This window comes from Balaenoptera physalus, assembly GCF_965194825.1.
Source record: "Balaenoptera physalus genome assembly, chromosome: 16".
In the NCBI taxonomy this organism is placed as follows: domain Eukaryota; kingdom Metazoa; phylum Chordata; class Mammalia; order Artiodactyla; family Balaenopteridae; genus Balaenoptera; species Balaenoptera physalus.
Window position 1 is genome coordinate 89,241,464 of NC_138898.1, and position 24,603 is coordinate 89,266,066.

At 52.2% G+C, this 24,603-nt stretch overlaps 1 protein-coding gene across 4 annotated transcripts in view; it reads left to right on the forward strand.

Annotated features, from left to right (window-relative positions):
* The first annotated feature begins 9,120 nt into the window (after window positions 1-9,120).
* Window positions 9,121-24,603, forward strand: part of MMD2 (monocyte to macrophage differentiation associated 2) — a 68,195-nt gene continuing 52,712 nt past the window's right edge. For 2 of the 4 annotated variants that reach the window (XM_082431616.1, XM_082431617.1), the window contains exons 1-2: window positions 9,121-9,278; window positions 18,967-19,033. In XM_082431616.1, coding sequence (XP_082287742.1) covers window positions 9,218-9,278; window positions 18,967-19,033 — 128 coding nt within the window. In that variant the 5' untranslated portion in view covers window positions 9,121-9,217. The remainder of the gene's footprint in view (window positions 9,279-18,966; window positions 19,034-24,603) is intronic. The other 2 variants (XM_082431618.1, XM_082431619.1) reach the window with 2 other exon arrangements.

The following is a 24,603-nucleotide window of genomic DNA, read 5'->3' on the forward strand; positions in this document are numbered from 1 at the left end:
CCCTTGCGCACTTTGCAAACTGAGACGTAATACTACCGAGTCTCTCCTCCTACAGGATTTGGACAGTAACTCCTGGGCACAGGTACACTGTGCAGAGACAACAGGTGTCTGGAGGACAAAGACCAGACCCATGATGGGATCCAGACCCACGCCCCTCCTCCTGTCCTGGTCTCTGCTGCTTGGGAAGTTTGGGGTTTGGATTCCCAGTAAGTCAGGAGTGGAGCAGATGTGTTTGGAGGAGGTGGGAGGCTGGGAAGAGAGTCAAGGGGACTCAGGAAGAGCCGGACAGCTTGGAGCAGTAAGGTTCCCAATCAGAGGAAGCTCTCGGCAGGAACGAGGGGAGTTTCCCTTCAGGCTGTCGGCCCTCCGAGGTTGCCTCGCCCACCCCTGCCCCTTCCCGCAGCTGCACCCGATGACTGACGGATAGGGTGTAAAGGCCCAACTCCCTCACTCCTGGAGGGTCTCCCCAGCTCCAGAACTCACCTGAGATCTGCGGAAGCCACTGTCAAGAGTGCCCTGCAAGAAAGTGAGGGAGTGGCACGGACACATATACACTACCAAATATAATAAAATAGATAGCTGGTGGGAAGCAGCTGCACAGCACAGGGAGATCAGCTCCGTGCTTTCTGTCCACCCAGAGGGGTGGGATAGGGAGGGTGGGAGGGAGACGCAAGATGGAGGGGATATGGGGATATATGTATACATACAGCTGATTCACTTTGTTATACAGCAGAAACGAACACAACACTGTAAAGCAATTATACTCCAATAAAGATGTTAAAAAAAAATAGACTGAGATGCAAAAAAAAAAAAAAAAGAGTGCCCTGCAGCCCAACTGCTCACTCTGCCCCTTCCGGCCCCTTCCCCCGCCCCTGCTGCCCACCCCAAAAATAGTCCCTTAATAAATCCCCTCAGGCTAATCTCATCTCAGAGCCTACTTCCGGGGAACCCAACCAGGGCAGAGCTGGCTGGCTCCTGGGAGCTGCTCTTTTCCTTTCTGGGAAGATCTGAAGCTGGCTGGTGAGGGAGGGGAGTCAAGGGTGTAAAGGAGGAAGACTCACCCGCCTCCCCCCGCCCCCCGCCCCTGGCTTCCCTGGCCCAGCAGTTCCATCAGGCTCGGGGCCCTGGCACGTGGTAGCCTGAACAAGGAGTGAGCGGTCGGGGTCCCAGCTGTGGGCGATGACAGAGGACGGAGGAGCCTGGCCAGACTAACGCTCCAGTAGTTACATACACGCGTACAAAATAAAATCTGGAACGTGTACGTGGTAACATCTGCAATACGTTATAAAATCTGGGAGATATATGTATATATAAACCATTTTTATATAGTTTCATCCATATGCATGTATATACATACACATGTGTATATATACACATACATGTATATATGCATACATACACACATGTACACACACGGACATATACACATACATGTATACATACACATGTATACACACATGCACACACATACATGTATATACACATATACACACATACATATATATAGATAAGATATGCGTGGCTCAAAGGTGGCACAAAAGGAAGAAGAAGCTATTTTCCCAAAAGCTCTGGCAGAGCCCTTTGCTCTCAGTCTAAATCTGCAAAAGCAAATAGAGGCCTGCCAGGCAGGCTAAGGTGGAAAGGCATTCCAGGCAGGGGGACAGCATCTGCATAGTCACAGAGTGGCAGAAAGCACGAGTTTGGGGGAGTTTAGAGTCATCTACCCATTGTGATGGTGGTGAGGCCCTTTTATCCTGATTCCACCCTGAGGGCAATGGGGAGAGTGTCTTGGTCAGGTTTGCATTTTAGAGAGACTGCTCTGGTAGGGAGGGAGTGGACGGGAGGGAGGGGTCGTGGCCTGGCAGGGACTTTGCTGGGCCCTTGAAGCCCTGGTGGGGGAGGGACAGGTCCCGGGCCCCCTGTTCTTACCCTGTCTCTGCTCCTGGGGCGCTGGGATGGGCCTGTGAATTCTGCCCCAGGAGACTTCCGAGTCTTCCCTCCACTCTAGGGCCCACCTGGCCCACCTGGGGTCTATAGCAGCCCTCACCAGGCCTGGATCTTTGCAGGGCCCTGAGGAAACAAGTGATCAGCAGTGGTGCCCTCTTGGGGTAGGACCCAGGCACACTAGGCAGCCCCACTCTCGCCTCCAGGGCGGCTGGCACAGAAGTTAAGCCCTGGACCCATCCTCCCCGGATTTGACTCCTGACTCCAACTCTGTTTGCGGTTTGACTTCAGGCATGTGATTTAACCTCTTTCTACCTCAGTTTCCCCCTTTGTAAAACAGGGGGAGAAACCTACCAAGGGATGCTGCAAGGATGAAATGAGCGAATATGTGCAAAGCACACACCTTGCAGGTAATAAATGCTCAATTCACAGTGGCACGAACTGTAGTTCCCATCTTAGCCCTGAAATCAGGATGTGTCTTAACATTTGATGACCTCTTAGTGGCAATAAGAGCCGAACACTGGAAACAGCCCAGGCGTCAATCAACAGTGGAATGGCTGCAGGAACCCTGGTACGCCCACACGCTGGGGAACGACTCAGTGATAAAAGGAATGAATTACTGATCCACGAAACAACTTGGATGGATCTCAAAGGCATTATGCTGAGGATCAAAGGATATCAAAAGACATCAAAGGCATTATGTTGAATACAGACTGTATGATTCCATTTATAGGAAGTTCTAGAACAGGCAAAACTAACCAGAAGAGTGGTATTCTCTGGGAGTGGGGATGGGGGTTGACTGGCACAGGGCATGAAGGGACTTTCTGGGGTTCTATATCTTTATAGGATTTTGCTTACATACGTGTATGCATTTGTCAAATATCAGTGAATATGTTTTTTTTTTTTGAAGTATAGTTGATTTACAATGTTGTGTTAATTTTTGCTGTACAGCAGTGACTCAGTTATACACATATATACATTCTTTTTAATATTCTTTTCCAGGGAACTTCCCTGCTGGTCACGTGGTTAAGACTCCACACTTCCACTGCATGGGGCACGGGTCTAATACCTGGTTGGGGAACTAAGATCCCGCATGCCGCGTAGCGTGGCCAAAAAATAAGTTAAAAAAGAATTCTTTTCCCTTATGGTTTATCCCAGGATATTGAATAAGTTTCCTGTGCTACACAGTAGGGCCTTGTTGTTTATCCATTCTGTATATAAAAGCTTACATCTGCTAACCCCAGCCCCTCACGCCATCCCTCTCCCAACCCTCTCCCCCTTGGCAACCACAAGCCCGTTCTCTATGTCTGTGAGTCTGTTTCTGTTTGGCAGATAGGTTCATTTGTGTCATATTTTAGATTCCACATATAAGTGATATCATACGGTATTTTTCTTTCTCTTTTGACTTACTTCACTTAGTATGAAATATCAGTGAATATTTGCTCAAAACTTGTATTTCACTCTTTGTAGATTTCCTCCTAAAAAATAGAGGACCGTAATAGATATGTACGCTAGTGTTTATTATGATGTCTCCAAGCTACTTTGAAATGCACTCAAAAAAAAAGAAGGTGGAATGATGGATGGATCAAGGCATAGATTCGCGATAGGACCAAATGTTAGCAGTAGATTCCGGGTGGTGTTTATATGCATGTTCACCGTACGATTCTCTGAACCTCTCTGTGTGCTTGAAAAAGTTCACAATACCATGTCGGCAGACTTAACTGCCAGCGATTTATCTTTCTGAGTGGTACACAAAAGTGCACCTTACATGGATGGCGTCTTAGATTTGATGAAATGTGGTATTGCCATTGAGAAGCTGGGCCTTAGCTGGGAATTGGGGGGGCCACCTCCAATGCCTTCCTTCCCCCCATTTCCACTTGAAGACACGTAGATTCTGTCTCCCAGCATCTCTAGTCTCTGCTCCCTCAGCTCAGCTGGGCGTCTCTGCTCCTGCCCTAAATGGCAGCCCATCTTCCACGAGCAGCAGAGCTTCTGTAGCGAGGAGAGTGCCGCTCGCCTACCCCCTTGCTTAAAACCCTTTGCTTCTGCAATGCCTCGAGGGTAGAGTCCAGACCCCTCACTCAAGCTGTTCCATGCCACTGAGCCTTTGCACATGCTGTTCCCTCTGCCTGGAAGACGCTTCCTCCGCTGGCTGCCCCTCGTCCTCCTGGCCACCTTCCAGCCATCGTACAGCCTCAGCTGAGAAAGCTTCCCCCACTTCCTCCCAGCCCTGAGCCCCCAGGCAAAGTTGCTCCCCCTTCTTGGTCCCCAACCCCCCAAGACTTCGTCTGCCCCTGGGTTGTTGCTTTCATCAGGCCTGCCCCCCATTCACCTGTGTGTCCCAAGCAGGGAGGCTGGGATACTGAAAGAGAAATTCTGGAAACAAGTAGGGGGTTTGCTGTGAAGTCAGCCTGGGTTTGAAACCCGGCTCCACCCTTCCTGCCTGTCACCAGCCGCCTCTTCAAGCCTTAGTCGGTCAGCTGAATGGGAATCCTCGTCTGGCTGTTGAAAGGATTCATGAGGTGATGTATGTGAAGAATCAGGCACGTGCCATTTACTCAAATTCACCGACTGAGCGAATGAACAGATCGTGGTTTGCAATTGTCCCACGTCCCTTCTGTCACACCAGACCCCAAGCTCTAGGCGGCCAGGCCTGTGGCTCCTTCTGGCTCCCACACCCTGCTAGGCGCATAGTAGGTGCCCATTTCATCCCTACTGTTGGAGATCAACGCCAGCAAGAGGGAGGAGCAGGAGGATCTGGTCAGGGCTTGCTGTGGGGTCCCAGGGAGAGATGGCCCTGTGGGGCAGGGAGAGCCTGGTGATGTGGCCAGGGCTCCAGGGAAGGGGACAGAAGCATGGGCGGTTGGGCAGCCTTTATGTCGCCCACCTACTTCCCGCTCTGCACCTCCAAAGAGCCAGGAATGCAGTAAGTGCATAATCAACATCTGTTCAATAGTGCAGGGGCTTCAGGCTTAGACAGACCCGGGTTTGATTTTCAATCTAGCCGTGAGGCTTGCTGCGTGGCTTAGCCTGGCTGAGCAGGTTTCCTCCCCTGTATATTAGCAATGCCAACGCCTGCCACGCAGAGTTACAGAGAGGATAAAAGGGGAAGCAAACTTTCCATAATCATGTCAGGCCCAGGCCACCTTTGCTCCTTGGCGATCTTGCAAGGTGGGCGCTGTTACCCCTATTTTACAAGTGACGGGACGGAGGCTTGAGCGCTAGCCCCTCGCCTTGAGTCCCAGGGAGGCCACTTCAGAGCTTCCCAACCCCTGTCCAACTTGGCCCAGTGGGGTGATGCTGGTACCACCTCGGGGAGATAGGGGACCAGGGGAGAAGCAGCAGAGAGGGAGGGGGGAATCGCGAGTGGGGTCTTGGCCGGGTGAGGTCAAGGATCTGATCTTCTCTGCTCGAGAGTTGTCACTGTGGCCGGGCCACAGGTGGAGATGAGGCATGTCACCCAGTCCCAGGATTGGTGAAGTCAGGCTCTGGGGACAAGGCTGGGCCGAGTCTGGGACCACAGCGCTAGTAGGAGGTGGGCTTGCACCAAAGGGAGAAGATGTTAGAACCACCTGCCATGGTGAGGTGGGTCAGCGGCGAGCGGGGCTGGACTTCCGATCGGGGGGGTCGGGTGGGGCAGACCTGGACCCCAGGCAGGCCCCAAGGTCGGGGGCCTGAGGCTTGTCCCCCAGCCCCTGCTGCCCCCGGAGCCCACCTGTCTTCTCTCTCACACGCAGTCCAACCCCGACTCCCGTGCAGGAGTCAGGCCCTCGGTTGCTATAACAACTGGATCCCAGCCGTAAAAATAGTAACTTATTTTTTATTCAACTTCTATTGCTCTTGGAGGAAAAGAAAATCCATTTCTAGGCTTGTGTTTCCTTTCGGGGGTCTCCTCCGGGGCCCTGCTGAGCCCACAGCCAAGACCTGCTTGAAGGTCGATGGCAGGTGTGGGCCGGGAGGAGGCCAGTGGACCAGGAGCCGGGGGAGGCCCAGGAGCCCGGGGAGGCCCAGGAATGGGGGAGGCCCAGGAATGGGGGAGGCCCAGGAGCCCGGGGGAGGTCCAGGAGCCGAGGGAGGCCCAGGAGCCAGGGGAGGCCCAGGAGCGGGGGAGGCCCAGGAGCTTGGGGAGGCCCAGGAGCCCGGGGAGGCCCAGGAGCGGGGGAGGCCCAGGAGCTGGGGGAGGCCGGAGCCCGGGGAGGCCCAGGAGTGGGGGAGGCCCAGGAGCCGGGGGAGGCCCAGGAGCGGGGGAGGCCCAGGAGCCGGGGGAGGCCCAGGAGCGGGGGAGGCCCAGGAGCCGGGGGAGGCCCAGGAGCGGGGGAGGCCCAGGAGCCGGGGGAGGCCCAGGAGCGGGGGAGGCCCAGGAGCCCGGGGGAGGCCCAGGAGCGGGGGAGGCCCAGGAGCCCGGGGGAGGCCCAGGAGCGGGAGAGGCCCAGGAGCGGGGGAGGCCCAGGAGCCGGGGGAGGCCCAGGAGCCCGGGGAGGCCCAGGAGCGGGGGAGGCCCAGGAGCTGGGGGAGGCCGGAGCCCGGGGAGGCCCAGGAGCCTGGGGAGGCCCAGGAGCCGGGGGAGGCCGGAGCCCGGGGAGGCCCAGGAGCCGGGGGAGGCCCAGAAGCCCGGGGGAGGCCCAGGAGCGGGAGAGGCCCAGGAGCCCGGGGAGGTCCAGGAGCCGGGGGAGGCCCAGGAGCGGGGGAGGCCCAGGAGCCCGGGGGAGGCCCAGGAGCGGGGGAGGCCCAGGAGCCTGGGGAGGTCCAGGAGCCGGGGGAGGCCCAGGAGCCGGGGGAGGCCCAGGAGCGGGGGAGGCCCAGGAGTCGGGGGAGGCCCAGGAGCTGGGGAGGCCTAGGAGCTGGGGGCGGCCCCGGCCACCACTCTGTGTGTCTCTGCTCGGCCTCTGGGGAGCTGTGGTTACCAGCGGACCCCCCGAGCCCGGCCTGGCCACCCCAGAAAGTGGGGGGCTCTCACCTTTGAAAAGCCAGCAGGGCTCTTTTTTTGGAAGTTGGGGTTGAGGGCTTTGGAGGAGGTCTGGCTTGTGCCTGGGGACAGGTGTGTCCTGGTGCGGCTGACAGTGCGGCCGGGGGCAGAGTTTGGGGGTCAGAGCAATGGCGATGGAGGTCAAGGTCAGGAAAGAAGCCATGATATGCAGGGCTCGGCCTTACCTGACTCAGTTGGACTTTGGGCTCCTGGAGCTCTAAGAACTCATTAGAACAGGGGTTTTGTGGTGGGCAACAAGCTCAGAGCCTGCAGAGCTGGGTTCTGGGGCAGGCCCTGCTCCTCAGGCTGTGCGACCTTGGGAGGGTGCCCTGGTCCCTCTCAGCCCCACTCTCCCTCCTCTGTATGAGGGGACAGGAGGCGCTAGCCACCACAGCTGTGAGCCTCGCCCTTTTTTTTTTTTTCTTCGTCCTTCTTAACCATGACTCCCAGTAAGAAATAGATCTTCCATCCCAACCAGGACCCAGATGCATACAAACAAAAGTCTCTTGAACATGACTTGTTCTCACTGCATCTTTTCGACTTCACTTTCTTTTTAAATGCTGCTTACCATCCCCTAGGTTGACTCCGCGATCTTCTGGTGTCGTGCTGTCCCATGGAAATTTCCATGATGTTGGCAATGGTCCGATAAGGTAGCCCCTTGAAATACGGCTAGTAACCAGGGCACTGAATTTTCAATTTTATTTCGATTAACTCAACGCAGACGTAAGTAGTTGCACGAGGCTGGTGGTTATTGTATTGGAAGGCACAGCCCTAGCAAGTCCAGAGAGCAATTCGAAACCCATGGCGCTAAGGGATCTTTCCAGCTTGGCCCTCCCAGCCCCTCCTCACCGGCTGCGCTGGGACCCTGCCAGACCCTCTGGCCCACATGTCCATCCCTTGGCCTTCCACTCACGCCAACCTTGACCTCAAGCTCACCTGGCCAAAACCCGACTCGTGATCTCCCCTGGTCCGCCTACTCCTGTCACCGCCCCCCTCCCTAGGTGGCACCAGTACCCACCCAGCAGGGCCAGCCAGAAACCCAGGGGTCACCCCCCACTTCTAGTCCTCCATCAACAGGGTCTGGTGGATTTTTACCTCCTAAGCGTCCCTGGATCGCTTCTCTTGACCATCCCACCCCCGGCCCTGCAGTGGCCTCTGAACGCATCTACCTGCAACCCTTCTGGTCCTCGCCAATTCCAGGTGTGTGTGCCCACCGTGTGCCCAGCATCTGGAGTGCAGAAATGAATTTGATGGAGTCCTTTTGTCTTTCTCCTTCATCTTGTTCTAGCTACCTTGGGGCAGAGGACGTGGGTGGGATTATTTTCTGACTGTGTAGTAGGATCTCAAATAAAGCTTGTTATAAAAAGTAGCAGGGAGCTGGGGCTTGGGAAGGGAAGGGAGGAGAGGGAAGGAGGGGGAGGTGTGTGCGTGGGAAGGAGGGACCTGCCCTTCTATTTGGGGACCTGTCTTTCCACATTAAAGGCTGTCCTGCCTTCCAGCAGCCCCCAGGGTGTCACCTCTTCCAGTAGGTGGTTTCGCACAGCCCATCACCCAGGCCAAGGTCCCCTAATGGAGAAAGCTGAATTTTGTAAAGATGCGGGGCAGGGGTTGGGGGCTGGGGTGGTGGTGGGCACATCCTGGGTACCTGGAGACCAAACGCCCAAATGCGTGTGCCCCTGTCTCAGGGTCGCGAGGGTCCCCAGAGTCACAGCCTCTGGGAATTAGGGGGTTCCCCAGAGACTGCACCATCCTCTTGGTGCCGTCGCACCTCGCAGGGACGCAAGGCGAGGGCGGAGGGGGTAGCGTGAGCCACAGGTACACTCTGGGGCTGGCCACGCGAGGGGCCGCAGGGCGGGCGCGCGGGCAGGGTCCGCCCCCCCTTGCGTCCCAGCCCCCGCCGCGGGGGCCAGCGGGGCTCCGTCTAACAGGCCGTCTTCTCGCTGGAAAAAGTACGGGAGGAGGGGGCCCGGGGAGCAAGGAAGAAGGGGCTGCTTTCGGAAGCCCCCCCCCCCTCCGCCCAGGCCTCCATCCCTCGCCCAGGGTTCCCTTCCCGCAGCGAGGCTGGGAGGGGTCCGCCCCGCGCGGGGAGGGGGCCGGGGCTGCGGGGACTCAGGCGATTGGCCCGGAGCCCCCCCGCCCCGCCCCGCCCGCCACCAGCTGCTCGGGATTTGGCGTCTGCGGCTCCGGGCTCCGCTCCAGCTCGGCTCCGCGCGCCCCCGGCCGCCCCCGCCCCGCGGCCGCCGACCTGCTGCTCCGGCCCCGCGGCCTCTGCAAGTTGCCGCGGTCGGAGTCCCGGGCTGGAGGCCGATGGAACCGCCGCGATGTTCGCTCCGCGGCTCCTGGATTTCCAGAAGACGAAGTACGCGAGGTGAGCGGGGGTGGGGAGCGCGGGCGGCGGGTCCGGCTCCCTGCGCCGCCGGCGCGCTACCCCCGCCGCCCCGAGAATTCAGGGTGATAAGCGGACCCTGTCCCCGGCCGGAAGAAACCGGACACGAGACGTCGTGGTCTTTGTGAGTCTCCGCGCGCGGCTCTGCGCCCTGGACCCGGGAGGAGCGCGGGTTCCCCGCGCCTCCGACTTAGCGTGGTGCCCTGGGGCGAGTCGCTTCACCTCTCTGAACCTCAATTTCCAGGTCTCTAAGGCGGGGCTAATGAGAGTCCCCACCCCTGGGGTCCCCGCGAGGATTAAGTGAGATGATCCCTTGAAAACACTTTGCACGGGCTCAGTCGCTGTTCGGCGCTTTTGTTAACGATGAAAGGCGTTGGCCCGCACCGCCCCAGCGAACCCCCGCACCAACCGTGTCCCCCCGACCACCCCTGTCCGCCGCACCACCCCTGACCGCCCTCATAGCAAGCAGGAGGAATGGGTAAGGAAACTGAGGCACAGGACCAGGACCTATATACATCTTGGCCTTTTCATAGTGTGAAGTCTGCGGTCCCACCTGAATCTCAGTTTCTTCTTCTAAAGTGATTTCAGATTGCTGAGTGGAAGCCAAGGTCTTGTCGCTTTGATTCCCAATTAAGGGGCTGGGGGGAGGGGAGGGAATATTAAGTTTCTCTAAGATTTTGGCGGGGTGGGCTTGCCTGAAAACCCTTTTCTAGGATTGCCCCTTCGGCCCCAGGGGTCTTGGGGGAGGACCCACTGCTCTGGGTGTGCAGCCCTAGGCGTCGGCCTCCTGCCCCGGGGAGCCCACCTTCACCCGCTCTTACCCTCCCGCCAGGCCTCCTGCCTCCGTGGGTGGAGTGGGCAGGCTGGCATTGAGCTGGGTTGGCATCCTTTTTGCTGTCACACCTACACAGCTCACTGTCTCCTGGCAATTGTTGAGGGTCCCTGGTCCCATGAAGTCTCCGCAAGTTGCTGTCAGATGGAGCACAGCTTGACCCCAGAGGCCGGGCTGAGCTCGGCGTCAGGGCGGGAAAGTGGGGAGGCAGGACTGGGTCCTTTCCCTCCTCATCTGTTTCCTCTGGGGGGGGGCATTGTGTCTCCTTCATGAAGTTGGGGAGCCCTGCTGGAAAGGGGTTGCTGGTGGGAAGGCCCGGAGGAATTCCTGTGGTGTTTCTCTTGGCGGGAAGGTGGGAGGGGCTGGCTGCACAAATCTGCGAGGTCTTGTCTCATCTGGGCACTTGGACTTTCAGAGGCTTGTTCTCGAGGGTCCTGTGTGCTGGTGTGAGATGTAAGTTGGTGGAGTGTTCACTCGAAGGGAAGGGAGAAGCCCGGGGCTGGAGACTTCAGATGCGGGGAAGGAGCTGTGTCCCACACCTGCTGTGTGACCTTGGGTAGGCGTCTCAACCTCTCTGAACCTCTACTGGTTAATCCGTTAGACAGGAGGGTTGGTCTAAATGATCTCTAGATTTAGACACCGGTGCTGCTCCCGCTGTAACTGGAATAGAGCTCTCCAGCTGGGCTGAGGGCTGGACCACGAACCCTTTCTTTCATGCTTGGGCTGATGACGCTTCTACGGGTGATGAGTCCAGTGAGGAAATGGAATGCATTGATTAGAACTATTTCTGTTCCCTTCCTCCTTGTGCGGCCCTCACTACCGTCCAGCCCACATATTAGGTCCTTAATCAAGGCTTTGTGATTGAGTGAATTTAACAGTATGACCCAGATCTGTCCAATAGAAATAGCATACAAGCCACAGAGGTAGTTTTAAATTTTCTCGTAGCCATTCAGGTTAATGTGTGGCTAATTTCCCATCTCACTGTCATAAGAAGGTGAAAAGAAACAGGTGAAATTAATTATGAGAATATATTTTAGTTAACACTTTATAGCCAAAGGATATTCAATATGTAATCAATATAAACAAATTACTCATAAGATATTTTACAGTTTTTTTTCAACCACAAGTCTTCAAAATCTGGTGTGTTTTATACTTACAGCCCATCCCAATTTGAACTAGCTATATTTCAAGTGCTCAATAAACACATGTGGTCAGGGATTGTCATATTTAACAGGACAAGAATGTCCTCCAGGGTGAGAGATGGGTGTTTGTCTTAGTCCATTCAGGCTGCCATAACAAAGTACCATGGACTGGGTGCCTTATAAACAGCAGAAAATTATTTCTCACAGTTCTAGAGGCTGGAGGACTGAGATCAGGGTGCCAGCATGGTCAGGTTCTGGTGAGGGCCCTCTTCCAGGTTACAGACTGCCGACTTCTTGTATCCTCATAGGTCAGAAAGAGACGGAGCTAGCTCTTTGGCTTCTTCATATAAGGGCAGTAATTCCATTCATGAGGGCTCCACCCTTATGACCTAATTATGCCCCAAGGGTTCTACCTCCAAATGCCATCACACTGAGGGTTAGATGTCAACATATGAATTTTTTTTTGGAGGGGGGACACAAACATTCCGCTCTTAACACTGCTCCTGGTTAAATGCTGTGTGACATTGCAAAAGATGCTTTCCGTCTCTGAGCCTCTGTTTCTCAGTGGGTGGCTGGACCGGCTGATCTTTAAGGTTCTAACCTCGAGTCCTTGAATGGTTTATCTACATCCAGAAACATACTTATCATCAAACTATAGGAATTAAAGACTGTAGTGTTGGTTCAGGGCTAGGCAAATTGACCAATGGAACAGAACAGAGAGGCCAGAAACAGATTCATGCATATAAAGGCATTTGACTTTTGACAGAGGTGGCCTTGCTGATCAACCCAGTTAAGGATGGTCTATTGAATAAATGGTACTGAGACAATAATCCAGATGGAAACAACGAAACTGGAGCCCTACCTCACACCATACAGAAAAAGCATTTCTAGATGGATTAAAGATTTGCAAGTGAAATTTTTTAAAAAAATTGAAAACTTTTTGAAAATTTGAAACAATATCTTTTGGATATCATGCTAGGTAAAGATTTCTGAAGGCACAAAAGGTTCAAACCATAAAAGATTGATAAACTCAACTACATTAAAAATTATGAATTTTTATTTACCAAAAAATGCCAGGAAGACAAGAGAAGACAAGCCACGAACTGGAAGGACATATTTGCAACATATTTAACCAACAAGTAATTAATATCCAGAATCGGGAATTCCCTGGCGGTCCAGTGGTTAGGACTCAGCACTTTCACTGCAGGGGGCACGGGTTCAATCCCTAGTCGGGGGACTAAGATCCCAAAAGCTGCATGGCACGGCCAAAAAAAATTAAATAAATAATAATATCCAGAATCTATAAAGCACTACAATAAGGAAAAGACAACCCAATAGAAAATGTAAAAAGAGAGTCATTTCAGGAAGGAGGACACAGATGAGCAAGAAGCACGTGAAAAGCTGCTCACTCGCGTTGGTGATCAAGGAAATGCAAAATAAGAGTCCATGGGACGCCATTCTTGTGTTCAATATATAAGAAGAAGTCTGACAATACTGTTATAACTACTTTGGAAACCAGAAATTGTCATGTAAACTTGGACGCGGCCACTCTCTTCTGGGTGTCTGCCCTAGAGAAACTCTGCACATGTGTGCGGGGGGAGATGGCCCAGAATCTTCTCAGCAGCACTGTTCAAGGTAAGCAAGAGCTGGAATCAGCCCAGAGGTCCACGTTGATGGAACAGTATGTATCCATGCAATGGAGTAGTAATCCTGCAAGGAAAACAAGTCCAGTCCCAGGCAACGTATGGATGAATCTCACAGACGTGTTGAACAGGAGCAAAACACAGAAGAAAGCATGACTCCAATCATGTTAGCGCTCAAATCCCAGTAAACTGTGTTGTTAAGGATGCAGAGAAAAGTACGTGAAAAGTGAGACAATGATGATTCCAAAATCAGGTTAGTGGCTACCCGTAAGGGAGGGAGGGAAAGATACACAGGGTGCTTGTGGGTCCTTGTAATTCTTAACTGGAGAAGAAAAATAAACTGGGTTCTACGCGTCCTAGAAGGCAGCGAGGTCTCACATTTCCTGGGCGAGCCCCACATGGCGCCGCCTCACTGCAAGGAAGCTGGGAAGTGTAGTCCTCCTGTCTGCGTGTGCCCCCTGCTGCTTCCATGTCCAGAACAGCACCTGGCACCTGAGCAGTTACCGATCAAAATCCGTTGCATAATACTGGCTGTGTGACTTTGGATGAGCGAATTAACCTCTGAAGACGTAGGTGCCCTCTTTTGCTTAATGCAATGTGACCTTCAACACGGGCCATTGTAAAATAACATTATGGTTATAAATGTAGCACATGCTCCTTGGAGAAAAGTTTTTAAATCATAGGAAGTAGGTATAAAGATGAAAACAGCAGACCTTTAATCCCATGGTCTGGAGATCATCACTGTTAAATGTGTTGACTTTTCTTCCGGTCTTTTTCTGTAGATACTCTATAGCTAGCGTTGTATTCTAATTTTTAAAAATTGACCTGCCATAATCCCGTCTCCTTTGTCTTTCATAATTGCTTGCAGCCTCAGCTTAAAGGGGGCTTTTGCTTAATAGTCCATCTCGTCATCACAGCCTGCTTTATTTTACTATTTCCCACTTTTGGACACTCAGGTTGTTTTCTGGATTCTGCTTCTGTGCACAACGCTGCAGGAGCTTCTCTGCAGCACATACCTGATCCATTGTCAGTTCTGGGTGTTGGCCTGGTGCCGTGGGTCACCAGGTCCATGTGAGGCTCACCGACGTCCCAGACTACAATGACTTGGTTGGGGACCCGCCCCCCACCAGCGCAGTTCCTGCCATGGTGTTTGGAGTTGCTCCTAAGGCCAGAGATCGGGTCCCACTCCTTCCATGGTGGGGTCCTTGGGAAATATAGAAGGAGTCAGGAGCCTGTGCTGTGATTCCGCCCTCCTCTTTGTTGGCTTCTCTTGTGCAGGGGACTTTTTCCCTGAGCCTTGCTTTCCTCCTCGTAAGTGAGCTTAACAGATGGGGGTGGTGGCAGTGGCCCTGGGAGGCCTTCTGTAGGTTTAGTCCCCTTCCTGCTATCTGAGGTCCCTTCACAGCCACTTAGGACCAGTCCTGCTCCAGCCAGGACTCTGAAATTCTGAAGGTCACCGGTTTCATAAACGTTTGTGGTTCTTAAGGTGATTAAGATAAGGTATGTGAAGCATCTGGCGAGGTACCTGGTCTACAGCTGGTGCTCCAGAGCGGTGGCTATTTATGTCATAGTTATAGTTATCCAGTCTGTCTCTTTCCAGAGAGGATTCGAGGCAGTTTGTAACAAGCAAGTTTCTCAAGATCCATGGGGCTGTCGGAGAAACCCTTCCATCTTGGCAGAGCTTTCTCTGACGTCAGCAGGTGTCTGCATGGCTGGAGAAGGGGTGGGAGGGGAGATGGGGCTCATGGGCGCTTCTGCCTTGCTGGGCTACCTGGGACACGGCCGGCCCAGGGCTTCATGGAGGAGGGGGAGATCGATGACCCACACTTCCTGTACATCGTCTCCTCTGATCCTTGGCCGTCCTGGGAGTAGCTGCAGTTTCTAGTCCTGTTTGGTTTGCCCGAGGCCGTAGAGCAGTTGGTAGGATTCACACCTGGGTTTGTCTGGACCCTGCTTGTCTGCCGCCCCACCACGACCCTGGGGAATAATCATCGTCATCACCCGCAGCTGCAGGGTACGTGTCTCACACGCCGAGTCTCTACTCCCCACTGGACGCGGGGATTAGAGTTCCGAGTCCTCCCTGCTGCCTGCACCCTTGCCGAGAACACATCGTGTGTCTGTGCGCCGGCCTCCTTCGTTCATTCACTGACGGCCCCGCCCCAGACGCAGTCGGGCCAGAGCAGTGTCCCCGCAGAAGCCCACCTGCCGTATGTCTGGTTATTTCAAGTAAAAAATCAAGCTAACAAGCTTCTCAACAAAATGGGTTCTGTCCTCTTTCCGACAACTATACTTCTATAGTGACAACACTAAACACTCTGTAAAACGGTGGCCGTCATCTGATTGAAGACTGGCTAGCGTCAAAGACAGCTGAGGGGGCTTCCCTGGCGGTCCAGTGGTTAAGACTCCACGCTTCTGCTGCAGGGGGCACGGGTTCGATTCCTGGTCGGGGAACTAAGATCCCGCATGCCGAGTGGCGAGGCCAAAAAAAAAAAAAAAAATAGAAAGGCAGCTGAGTGTAGTTAATTTTTACACGCGTCTTTGGCATTCATTGCTGGGCAGCCTTGCTTGGATGAGTAATAAAGACATACATAGTTTATTAATTATTATGTATGTCATATGAGTTATTTGATTGACTTCATTGCAGCAAAACCATTATTTATAGTCAAGATTTTCACTTATATTTGGGTTCTGTTAACAGTAATAATCTAAAGGTGTTCTGTCTGGGACTGTAGCCCTTGCCACCTGTGGCTATTTAAAAGTAAATCTTGGACCTTCCCTGGCGGTCCAGTGGTTAAGACTCTGTGCTCCCAATGCAGGGGGCATGGGTTTGATGCCTGGTCGGGGAACTAAAAGCCCATATGCCATGCGGACAAAAAAAAAAAAAAAAAGTAAATCTAAATTTATTAAAATAAAATTAAAAAGCTAGTTCCTCAGTCGCACCAGCCACATTTCAAGTTCTCTATAGTCACATGTGGCCACCACCGCTGTATGGGACGGCACAGACATTTAACATTTCCATCATTGCAGAAATTTCTCTGGAAGAGCCCTAGTCTAAAGGATTCAAATGAAAAATGTAATTTGAAAAACCCCACAAATGTAAATTAAAGCAAATGTCAGAAACTGAAAAAAGTTAAATGATTTTTAATTCTAAAATATTCAAAAACTTCTATTAAATTGAAAAGGCAAAATACAAGTTAAGATGAATAAGTATAACATTTTAAAGTCAAACAGTATTTAAGTGAAGCTGAAATATTTTATTTGATTTTTTGGAAAATGTAATTGAAACCTATCATATGAAAATGAAACTGCTCACATCTGGAGTTCAATGTCCACCTCGTTGCCAACATAAAGAATAGGTAGAGAGCAGGCTGATGACTGCCAAGGGGTTGGGGGGAGGGAGAGGGATGGACTGAGAATTGGGGGTTGGTAGATGCAAACTATCAACATTTAGGATGGGTGAACAGCAAGGTCCTACTGTATAGCACAGGGAGCTATATCCAGTGTCCTGGGATAAACCATAATGGAAAAGGATATTAAAAAATGTCTATATGTATAAAACTGAGTCACTTTGCTGTACAGCAGAGCCTGGCACACATTGTAAGTCAGCTATACTGTACTTCAGTTAAAAAGAAAAGAATAGGAATTATGTCTTATGCAAGTTACCTCTGATCCTGCACATATACAAGTTCAGGAGTGATATGAATTCATTAATATTTCACATGTTCCTCAGCTGCCATGTGCACGTACTGGGAATTCCAAGGCAATTCATGAGTGTCTTTGAAACCTGGAAATGAAACAAATTGATGCTTGAGGTTACTGGGCTGTGACTCTTTCTCGGGCATCAGCCTATGGCGTTCATGCTGTCTTCAGAGCAAGGCTTTCGCGGATGAATGACAGTCGTCCCTCCGTACCCGCGGGGGCGGGGAGCGGGGAGCGGGGATCAGGGCGCCGATTTAGTTCCAGGACTCCCGCGAATGCTGGGATGTCCGCGGATGCTCACATCTCTTGCAGGTGTTCCTCCGTATTCGTGGGTTCTGCATCCGTGGATTCAACCATCCTCGGATTCAATCAGCAGCGGATCGCGTAGTAGTTTCCATCCCAGGTTGGTCGAATCCCTGGGATGTGTAACCCACGGATGGGGAGAGTGACTGTAGTTTGTCTTTTCTCTTACCCAAGCCTGCCTGCCGCTCACATCTTTCTGGTTGCCGGTGCCAGCAGTGGCATCACCCACAAACCTTCACAGCATTTGGATGCAGTCAGTTTTTTAAAAATTATGGTAAAATATGCATAATGTAAAATTTGCTATTTTGACCATTTTTCAGTGTACACTTCGGTGGCATTAAGTACATTCACCTTGTGCAGCCATCACCACCATCCATCTCCAGGAGTTTTTCATCTTCACAAACCGAGACTCTGTCCCCGTTAAACACTAACTCCCCCGTCCCCCTCCTCCAGCCCTTGACACACACGCTTCTACTTTCTGTCCCTACGGATATGACTACTCTAGGGACCTTGTATGAGTGGAATCCTACAGCACTTGTCCTTTTTATGTCTGGCTCCTTTCACTCAGCATAATGTCTTCAAGGTTCATCCATGTTGGAGCAAGTGTCAGAATTTTCTTCCTCTTTTAAAAAAATGAATTTTATTGAAGTATTGTTGATTTACAACGTTGTGTTAATTTCTGCTGTACAGCGCAGTGATTCAGTTACACATATATATGTATACATTCTTTTCCATATTCTTTTCCGTTATAGTTTATCACAGGACATTGAATATAGTTCCATGTGCTATACAGTAGGACCTTGTTGTTTATCCATTCTATATATAATAGTTTGCATCTGCTAATCTCAAACTCCCAATCCATCCCTCCCCCACCCACTCTCCCCCTTGGCAACCACAAGTCTGTTCTCTATGTCTGTGAGTCTGTTTCTGTTTTGTAGATATGTTCACTTGTGTCATATTTTAGATTCCACATATGAGTGATATCATATGGTAAATGATAGGATCTTTCTCTTTCTTTTCTCTTACTTCACTTAGTATGATAATCTCTAGGTCCATCCATGTTGCTGCAAATGGCGTTATTTCATTCTTTTTAATGGCTGAGTAATATTCCATTGTATATATGTGCCATATCTTTATCCATTCATCTGTCGATGGACATTTAGGTTGTTTCCATGTCTTGGCTATTGTAAATAGTGCTGCTGTGAACATAGGGGTGCATGTATCTCTTTGAATTATAGTTTTGTCCAGATATTCCAAGGAGTGGGACTGCTGGATCATATGGTAACTCTGTTTTTACTTTTTTGAGGAATCTCCATACTGTTTTCCACGGTGGCCGCACCAACTTAAATTCCCACCCACAGTGTAGAAGGGTTCTCTTTTTTCCTTGTCCCCTCCAGCGTTTGTTATTTGTAGACTTTTTAATGGTGGCCATTCTGACCGGTGTGAGGTGATACCTCATTGTAGTACCTTCCTTTTTAAGGCTGAATGATGTTCCGTTGTATGGATTTGCACCCACCTTTTGTTCCAAGGACACAGGACAGGAGATGTGAAGCAGTACTTGCCTGGTCCTGCCCGTGTTATTCACAAAGTGAACGTCCGGAGCGACAGCTCACACTGCCAGCGATGAGTGCTGGATCCCCCGTGACCAAGGTGCTCAAAGTCTCCTTAACAAATTAGTCTGCGTTTGTGAGAGCAGGACCTCTAAACCCTGATCCGCACATACTCCACAGATCCACAGCATTGGCATCAGCTAGCGCTTGTTAGAAATGCAGAATCTTGGGCTCCACCCCAGACCTATGGAATCAGAATCTTTATTTTCATAAGATCCTTCAGTGATTCATGTGTGCATGAAAGTTGGAGAAGTAATGGATCTAAAGGGACAGGCTTAGGGATAGAGTCCCTCCTGTTTAAGGGTAGTACTGCCTGAACATTACTCTAATAGGATTATTAGGGTAGGATACATAGCACACCTACTGTCATCCTTCCCTTGTGCCCAGGGCAGACATCACTAATCGATCATGGGATTCAAAATCATTCTTCCCATTGAGCAGAGGGAGCCTCTGATGCCTCAACCCGGGACTCCTGGCCCACAGAGAAGCAAATCAAGAACACGGCCAGGTAGGTGCAATAAGAAGTGTGGATCGAGATTTGGGTGGACTAATTCTCAGTGTCCCAGACTGCCTCTCTGCCACTAATTTTTTCTTGTTAATTGCCACCACAATAACGACATCCACCATTTCCTGAGCATTTTGTATGTTCCAGGCTTTGCTCTAGATGCCGTGTGCATTGATTCTAATCCATTCTGGGCCCTGCCAGGTAAGTGTTATTGGCCCCATGGTACAGATGAGGCTGACAGGGAGGCTGGTCTGATGGCAGGTGAGAGGGACAGCCGGCTCTAAACTCAGATCTGTCTGACCTCCAGTCTGAGCTTTTGCCGATTCCTCCCTGCGGGGAACGCAGCCCTCCCTGCAAGGATCCCCAGGCTGCCAGAGCTCCCAGGCTGAGGTCCAGACCTCTTCAGCCCCCTCCCTGGCAGGCCCGGGGATCCGTAGCCAGATGAGTGGAAGGGCCGCTGGAGTTGACCACGGAGTGCTGGCTTAGCTCACAGAAAGCGTGAGTGTGGACGGTGCTCATCGTGACTAAGTGACGTCGTTTCTTAAACAGCAGGGCAGCTGAGCTTGTTACAGAGTTTAGTGCGTTTAGGGCTCCAAGGGAGCCGGAGCCGGAGGCCAGGTGCCCCCATAGAGGCCTCAGTGACTCTCTGGGTGTTTACCCCATTCTCCGCGTTCACCATCTCCCTTCCTCACCCTTGCCTCTGTTGGTTTTCTTTGCCTCACAGTTTCTGCTTTCTCATAACTCAGTTCCTTCACCTCTGTTGCTTGCTGTCTCCATCCTGCCCCACATTTGAATTGCTCCCTTGGCTGTCTCCCCACGAACCTGGGGCAGTGGAGAGAGCAGGTGTGTCCTCTCCACGTTACCTGGGAGTGGATGGCACATAGTAAATACAGTTAAGTCCCTTACGTAAGAATAAGTCCCGTTCCGAGAGTGTGTTTCTAAGTCCAGTTTGTTCATAAGTCCAAGAAAGTTAGCCTAGGTACCCAACTAACAATCAGCTACATAGTACCGTACTGTAATAGGTTTATAATACTTTTCACACAAATAGTACATAAAAAACAAGCACAAAAAATAAAGAAAACTTTTGAAAATATTTATTTATTTGGTTGTGCCGGGTCTTAGTTGCAGCAGGCGGGCTCCTTAGTTGTGGCATGGAGACTCTTAGTTGCGGCATGCATGTGGGATCTAGTTTCCTGAGCAGGGATCGAACCCAGGCCCCCTGCATTGGGAGCACGGAGTCTTATCCGCTGCGCCACCAGGAAAGTCCCAAGAGAACATTTTAAATCTTACAGTACAGCACCTTGAAAAGTACAGCAGTCCAGTACAAGAGCTGGCACACAGGGGCTGGCATCGAGTGAACAGGCAGGAAGAGTTACTGACTGGAGGAGGGAGAGGAGGTGGGAGATGGTAGAGCTGAAGGATCGTCAGCAGTAGGAGACGGAGGGCGAGCTGCAATTTCACTCACGCCTGACGTTGATGGCACAGGTTCTGGTTCCTTGCTGGATTCAGTTCTGTCTACCCCCTTGAAAAAACGATCCAGTGATGTCTGGGTAGTAGCACATTTGCATCTTTGGAAGTTCGCAACTTGAAGGTTTGTATGTAGGGGACTTACTGTACTTGAGGACTGGAAACTAGAATTTCACCACGGGTGACTTCTGTTGTCGGACCACCTGGGTCTGCCTCGGGGCCCCTCCCCTTAATGGCTGTGTGATCTCGGGCATGTTACATGGCCTCTCTGTGCCTTGGCTTCCTCTTCTGAAAGACGGGAGATAATAGTAGTACTAATCTCACAGGGTTGATTGAGTCTCTGAGCTTCCGTTTCCTCATCTGTAAAATGGACAAAATAATCGACCCTTATCAGAGAGTTGCTGGAGAACTAAATGCCGAGCATGGCAAGTGCTTGGCCCAGAGCCCAGCGTGGACTGAGTGTTCTGACTGTATCGTTCGTCTTGGTCCCATCGCTCACCCACCGGGCACCCTTGGGCTGGTCACTTAGCTTCCCTGGGACTCAGGTCCTCCATCGCTGCAGGAGGGGTGGCCCAGGTGCATACACATATCAGGGTGTGGGGTGTGTCCCTCTGGCCACAGAATGAACAGTGAATAAGTCTGAATGAAGCAGAGTCATTAGGGTTACACTAAGAGAGTGCCTCGTCTTGGGACCAGGTCCCTGCACCTTCAGTCCTGCTTTTCTGGGAAGCAGGAGCTGCAAGATGGTGAAAGTCAGACCTGCGGGGTGTGGTCTGCCCTTGAGCTCCCTTCTTCCACCCGATGATGAAGTTCCCCCTCCTCCCCAAATGTCCAACTGAAGGAGTCACCAAGGGCACAAGGGCATCTGGGCTGGGGTTGTCTGGAAGTCGCCGCGACTCTGCCATGTGGGCGGATCTCACCAACCAGAAGGCGGGAGCACTGGAGGCCAAGAGGGGGCTCGAAGGGATCGGGAGCCCTGGGGGTTGTGTGGCTCTGATTTTAATAATTACCGCTTGGGTGGAAGTCTGGAGTTGGAGGTGGGGCAGGAGAGGGAGGGGAGGGAGGTTGGGTCTGTAGTGTGGTGTTGGGCCACAGCGAGGACAGCCAGGAACACGTTCCCCGCCCTTGCCGTGGACGCCTGGCTGCACCACGTAGAAATCTGTCTCATTTGTTCGTTGATGAAGCAGTAACTGCCGCGTGCTGTGGTGTGCCGGGCGCTGTCATGGGTGCTGGGGATACAGGGCTGACCCTGTCCTCGTGGAGCTCACATTCTGGTGTGAGAAACAGGCAGCAGACGGATAACTGGATGATAGAATTTCAGGTGGTGACGTGGCCAGGTGAGGGTGTGAGGGGCAGGGTCGGGTGACTCAGGGATAGTGATGCTTCCCTCATGGGATTGTTTGGAGGAAATGCATGTAAACTGGCACACAGTGGGTGCCGATTAAATGACAGGTTGGTACAGCGGGATTGGGGTGCCAGCAGCTGTGCTGGGCTCCCAGGGGAGCTGTCCTTTCAGCACCAGCAGGTCTCAGCTTATTGCCCTCTGCCTGGGCTGCAAACCTAAGCTGACAGATGTGCAGGGAGACTTAGGAAGTGACAATTGTCCAGAAACCCCACTCCAGCAGCAGTGCAGACACGCACCTTCAGATTCATCCAGACACAGCCCACCCCTCCAGGTTTGTCCTAAGTCCCCGTCCCAAGCAGGGGAGAGTCTGGCAGGCCCCGTGTCATTGATCGCCCTTCCCCAGCCAGACCGCAAGCTGCTTGGAGCAGACGTGGGCTGGGGGCTGTTCAGACCCCCTGTGTCCCCTGAGGGGCCAGCGTGGTCTGGCATGTGGTGGGCATGCCTGACTTGTCCACTGGTTGGGCACCCACAGTTGGTTAGGTGGTTCACTGATTCATTAAGAAACCTTGTTGAGGGACTTCCCTGGTGGTGCAGTGGTTAAGAATACACCTGCAAATGCAGGGGACGCGGGTTCGAGCCCTGGTCTGGGAATATCCCACTTGCTGTGGAGCAACTAAACCTGTGTGACACAAATACTGAGCCTGCGCTCTAGAGCCTGTGAGCCACAACTACTGAGCCCACAAGCCACAACTACTGAAGCTCGTGCGCCTACAGCCCATGCTCTGCAACAGGAGAAGCCACCGCAATGAGAAGCCCGCGCACCACAACGAAGAGTAGCCCCCGCTCACCGCAACTAGAGGAAGCCCGCGTGCAGCAACAAAGACCCAATGCAGCCAAAAATAAATAAATAAATAAATAAATTAATTAAAAAAACAACAACAACCTTGTTGAGAGCCAGGCCTGGGGCACCAAAATGAGTCCTATGCAAAGCTTGCCCCCTCCCCTCCAGAAGCTCATAGTTTAGGGGAGGACTCAGTCTGCTAATAATATGTGAACAAGTACATAATTGAGATATTGATAAATATGCTGGAAATGTAGGTATGGTTTCTGCTTGGATGCCTGGGTAAGAAAGGGTTTGAGGGTGACTTTGGGACTTTCAGTTATAAGTAACAGAAGCCTCAGTTTGAACTGGCTTAAAGCAAAGAGTGAGAGAAGGAGAAAGAGGAGGAAGGGGCAGTGGGGGAGTGAAAAGAAGGGAAAAAAGGTCAGTACTCAGAAATGAAAGGTAAGTGGGTTCAGGTACAGCTGGATCCAGGGTCTCAAAGACGACCAAGCTGTCTCTCTCCATCTCTGGGCTCTGTTTCCTCTGGTAGCTCCATTCTCTGGACTGCCCACAGTGCTTATGAATGGAGAGTTTCCTGCGGAATCCTTCGGGATCACCATAGCCCTGGAATTGAGTCTTCTTGTCCTGGCTTGGATTTCATGCCCATTCTCGGACCTGTTGCTGAGCTCAGGGGAAAGGCTATGCCAGATCTAGGTCACAACCCCTCTTTTGGAGCTTGGAGATGAGGAGTCAGGCATGACTTGGGGTCGAGGTGGGGTGCAGCTCCATCTGAACCTGATGGAGTGAAAGCAGGGAAGGGATGGCCCCAAACGAAAGTGAGGCCATTGACTGCGTGAGGGATAGATGCTACACAGGCAGAAGCCACTCGTACCCACCGTAGGACAGGAGAGGCTGCAGAGAGGTTGGGGCATTTGGGTGGGCCCTTCAGAATGAATAGGAGTTCTCCAGGGAGGCAGAGGAGGTGAGGAAGGGGGAGGCCATTCCTGGAAGAGGGCAGAGCATGGAGGGGGAGGTTCAGGGACACCAGGGAAGGTTGGTGAGGCTGGCCCTCAGGCCATGTGGTGGGGAGGATGCCAGCTCTGGTCCCCAAGGGCCCTGGGGTGCGCCCAGCAGCTGGCCTTTCTCCAGTGGGCTCCATGGCACCGTTGAGGCTGATTTATGCTGAGAGTGTCATGACTTGGGTTCCAGAAGGGGAAGAACTCAAGGGAGGGAGGCTACTTCAGAGACTGCCGTGGCAATAAAAGTGGGGAGCTTCCTGGGATTCCCAAGGGACTGGGCTGCCGGAGCTCACTGGGGAGGGCTGCTCATCTCATTTCCTGGCTCCAGGCGGGTTACTCGCCCATATGCCCCTTTACCCCAAAGCCTTGAGTGCGTATTTCCCAGTCCCAGGGTACTCTCTTATGGAATGAGGTTAAAAAATGAAATCTAACCTTGAAAAGGAAGGGCATTCTTTTTTTTTAAAATTTATTTATTTATTTTATTTTTGGCTGCATTTGGTCTCTGTTGCTGCGCACGGGCTTTCTCTAGTGTGGCGAGCGGGGGCTACTCTTCGTTGCGGTGCACGGGCTTCTCACTGCGGTGGCTTCTCTTGTTGCGGAGCACGGGCTCTAGGCGCGCAGGCTTCAGTAGTTGTAGGGCGCGGGCTCAGTAGCTGTGGTGCACGGGCTTAGTTGCTCCGCGGCATGTGGGATCTTCCCGGACCAGGGCTCGAACCCGTGTCCCCTGCATGGGCAGGTGGATTCTTAACCACTGTGCCACCAGGGAGGTCCCAGGAAGGGCATTCTGATACAGGCTGTAATGTGAATGAACCTTGAGGACATTATGCTAGTGAGCATAATAAACAAAATGCTATTACTGCCTTCTGCTAATACGCTAACAAGCAAAAGGGCAAATCTTGTGTAATTCCATTTACATGAG